The 3,856-nt window shown below is 45.7% G+C and overlaps 1 protein-coding gene across 1 annotated transcript in view; it reads left to right on the top strand.

Annotated features, from left to right (window-relative positions):
• The first annotated feature begins 3,076 nt into the window (after positions 1-3,076).
• The window catches only part of LOC108793594 (C-C motif chemokine 21-like), a 40,945-nt gene continuing 40,165 nt past the window's right edge, over positions 3,077-3,856 (top strand). The window contains exon 1 of the mRNA XM_018564584.1: positions 3,077-3,162. Within this exon, the coding sequence (XP_018420086.1) occupies positions 3,099-3,162 (64 nt within the window). The 5' untranslated portion in view covers positions 3,077-3,098. The remainder of the gene's footprint in view (positions 3,163-3,856) is intronic.

Below are 3,856 nucleotides of genomic sequence, written 5' to 3'. Positions count from 1 at the left end.
TTATGGCGTAGCCCCTCTAAAAAAAAAAAAAAAAAAAAAGAATAACTGAAAATAACTTCATAAAAGAAAAAATAGATGTTTAAGCTTTTCTTTTTATTTTCACATGATAATCCTGTAAAAAACAATATTTATTTTATGAAGAAGCGTCCATTTATTTATTCATTCATTCATTCATTTATTTATTTTGCATCCCTTTTATATTGGTAGTGTTTAGTATGCAATTTCAAGATCTGAAGACTGTAGTGATCCCGGGTTGGGTATTATCTTGCTAGTCTTGCCCAATGTGTAAGGGGGGCTGGTACAGCCATTGCTCGGTCTGCACCCTATATTGTTTTATAGCTTAATGTATTTCATTAAGTTTTTTTTCTTTCTTTTTTTTTTTCTTTTTTGCATATAGTAACTTATTTATGGTGTAGTCCATCTAAAAAAAAAATAAAAGAAATGAACATAAAAGAAAAAAATAGATGTTTAAGCTTTTCTTTTTACTTTCACATGATAATCCTGTAAAAAAACAATATTTATTTTATGAAGAAGCGTCCATTTATTTATTTATTTAGCAAAAGTTGGAATTTCCCTTTAGTTTTCGTTTAGTGTGTAATTTTAAGATCTGAAGACTGTAGTGATCCCGGGCTGGTTCTTGCGAGTCTGTCTCAATGTGTAAGTGGTGCTGGTACAGTCACAGCTCGGTCTGCACCCTTTATTGTTTCATAGCTTCTTGTATCTCAGTAAGTTTTTTGGGGTTTTTTTTGCATTTTTTTATAAATGAATACGGATAATCATGAACCTGTTTGGCACCAGGACACATGAAGGATAACTGAAGGTTAAGAATTATAACTTTAACAAGCACGGTCTTAAAATTTAAGTTCAGAGTTTCGGGGCGGTTAAATTTCATTGTCACATTTCACCTTTGGCTTCTTTTCACCATCTTTCTGATACGACGTTAAAGGAGAACTATGAGGGGGGGGGGTGATTTTCACTCCTCCTTATAGTTCGAGCCAACGTGTGACAATGAGACTGTCACAGGTCGGCTCAGTAGATCGGGAGGTGAGCGAACACATACCGTCACTTCTCGATCATCTCCCGGCAGAGAGCCATGACTGTCACACACGGCTCCCTGCAGGGATTCCCCCCTCCCCTGTCCGATCCTCCAGCACTGACTGGCGGAACGGACGGGGGCGGGTACAGCAGGCTCTGCCTCTAGATAGGCAGAGCCAGCTGTCAATCACTTAGCTGGGTGGATCTCCACAGTAATGATCACAGAGCGCCCGGGGAGTGAAGGAGACAGGTGCCGCTGAGCTCAAGGCTGCTGGTGAGAGCACATCCGACCTCTGGTTGTCTGCAGGGACCCCCTTCATGGTGCGAAGGTGGGTATTACATAAGTGCTCATTTTGGTCTAGGGGCTATAATAAAGCAGATACAGTCTCCCAAACTTCGGTCTCGCCTGGCTGCTAGGCTGGTCCTGCATCCCCCCCACTGGACTCTGGCAGTCTAAGGACCTGTGACATCATCACGTCTAATGCAGGTCCATTAGACGTGAGGACGCCGGGGGACATAACACAGCCAGAGTGCAGGGGAGAGAGGTGAACGCTGACGCAGAACTGAGGATCAGGCAGTGGCATCACAAGGGGGGTGTGGCCTGCACCCAGGTGACACCATTGGAGGGGTGACACCAAAAAGACTGACAGTCATTTTGGTGTCACCCCCCTCTGAAAAGTCGGGCACTCGGTCATGGACCGAGCGCCCGACAGTTTCAGGAGAGGGGAGGGGACCCGGCGGCATACCTCATCCCACCGGGTGACTGCCCCCTCCTCTCTCTGCCGACGTCCATCACCAAGATGGCCGCCGGCAGGTTTCAATAAGATCGCTGCGCACGCACGATGATGTCACGTTTTGGTGTCATCTGGTAACCGCTCCTCATGACACCTGGCCTCGGGACGCCCCGGGGATCAGGTGAGTGTATCTCCTTTATTTTCACCCCTAGAACAAAACAAACACTTTTTTTTAAGACTGACAGTCATTTTGGTGTCACCCCCCTCTGAAAAGTCGGGCACTCGGTCATGTGCCGAGCGCCCGACAGTTTCAGGAGAGGGGAGGGGACCCGGCGGCATACCTCATCCCACCGGGTGACTGCCCCCTCCTCTCTCTGCCGACGTCCATCACCAAGATGGCCGCCGGCAGGTTTCAATAAGATCGCTGCGCACGCACGATGATGTCACGTTTTGGTGTCATCTGGTAACCGCTCCTCATGACACCTGGCCTCGGGACGCCCCGGGGATCAGGTGAGTGTATCTCCTTTATTTTCACCCCTAGAACAAAACAAACACCTGACCCTTGCAGTACGAGGAGGGGGGGAGGGGGGGAGGGGGGGAGCGGTTTAGCCCCACTGGAGGGGTTTGTTTGGGGGGGAAGAGGGGAGTTCTGCTTTAATTTTTTTTCTTGTGTATTTGGTTAAAATGTAATTTTCGAGTCCTTTGTGAGTTTTTTTGTCTATTAAAAAAAATTAGTTAAGTTTTTTTTTTGGCAGAAGATTGGGTGCCCGGGGTAGCTGAAAGGATCATCTAGAACCCTCAGGAGCCATTTAAAGCTGATTGCACCCCCAAGAAATAACCAAGACCACCCAGATTTTGCCTTCACTACTGAAGGTATTTTGTCAAAATGGCTAAATTCTGCTAAAATCTTCAGATTGTCACCCACATTTCGGGAATTGAAAGCTCCAGATGGAGGTTGCATGTCACAGTACTCTGAGTATATGGGTGTAGGACTGGCCTGAGGCACAGTGAAAGCTCTGCTGAATATGGCTGGAATGGATTAGGTGTCTCTCATGAGTTAACGTTCTGATTTCAGCACGGCTGCAGGTTTGCCTGGATGACATCGGTCCTCGGAATGGTTGTGCTTGGTGTCGGAGTCATTCTTTATTGCAGTATCTGGCACAAGGTGTGCAGAGAGGAACAGAGGGAGCTCCGGGCACCCGGCCAACACGCTGAGCTGGGAGGAATTCTCCTCTGTCAGCCTATAAATACAGAGGGGAGAGGAGGAGATCCCAGCACAGGACAGAAGAACTTTCTTCCCACTGAGCCACAGTCCCCTGACCGGCCACTATGAGGGGGTCCCGGACACTCCTGCTGCTGACCGCACTTCTCTACAGCGTCACCTACACACAAGGTGAGTGCAGAGACCGCACACTGACAGAGATCACTACGCACAAGGTGAGTGCAGAGACCGCACACTGACAGAGATCACTACACACAAGGTGAGTGCAGAGACCGCACACTGACGAGGGGGTTTTATCATCTGTGTACAGAGAGACGAAATGACAATTTCTCTGTTAAAATGTAACTCAGAAAAGAGATGAGAAATGTTTTCCACCTGTCAGAGAACAATACAGAATGCGGATACATTGTAATCTAAGACAATGCAGAGTGTTCATTGTGTACTCGGGAAACATCTATCTATCTATCTATCTATCTATCTATCTATCTATCTATCTATCTATCTATCTATCTATCTATCTATCTATCTATCTATCTATCTATCTACCTGTCTGTCTGTCTATCTATTATCTAATTTTCACCTGTAAGATAACAATAGATAATGCAGACACTTTCTAATCCAACACAATGCAACCTCCCCCTCTTGAAACATCTATCTATCTATCTATCTATCTATCTATCTATCTATCTATCTATCTATCTATCTATCTATCTATCTATCTATCTATCTATCTATCTATCTACCTGTCTGTCTGTCTATCTATTATCTAATTTTCACCTGTAAGATAACAATAGATAATGCAGACACTTTCTAATCCAACACAATGCAACCTCTCCCTCTCTCTCTCTCCCCCTCTCTCTCCCCC

This window comes from Nanorana parkeri, unplaced genomic scaffold (genome assembly GCF_000935625.1).
Source record: "Nanorana parkeri isolate BGI_ZX_2015 unplaced genomic scaffold, ASM93562v1 scaffold763, whole genome shotgun sequence".
Taxonomy (NCBI): Eukaryota; Metazoa; Chordata; class Amphibia; order Anura; family Dicroglossidae; genus Nanorana; species Nanorana parkeri.
This window is presented reverse-complemented; position numbering and strand designations above follow the sequence as displayed.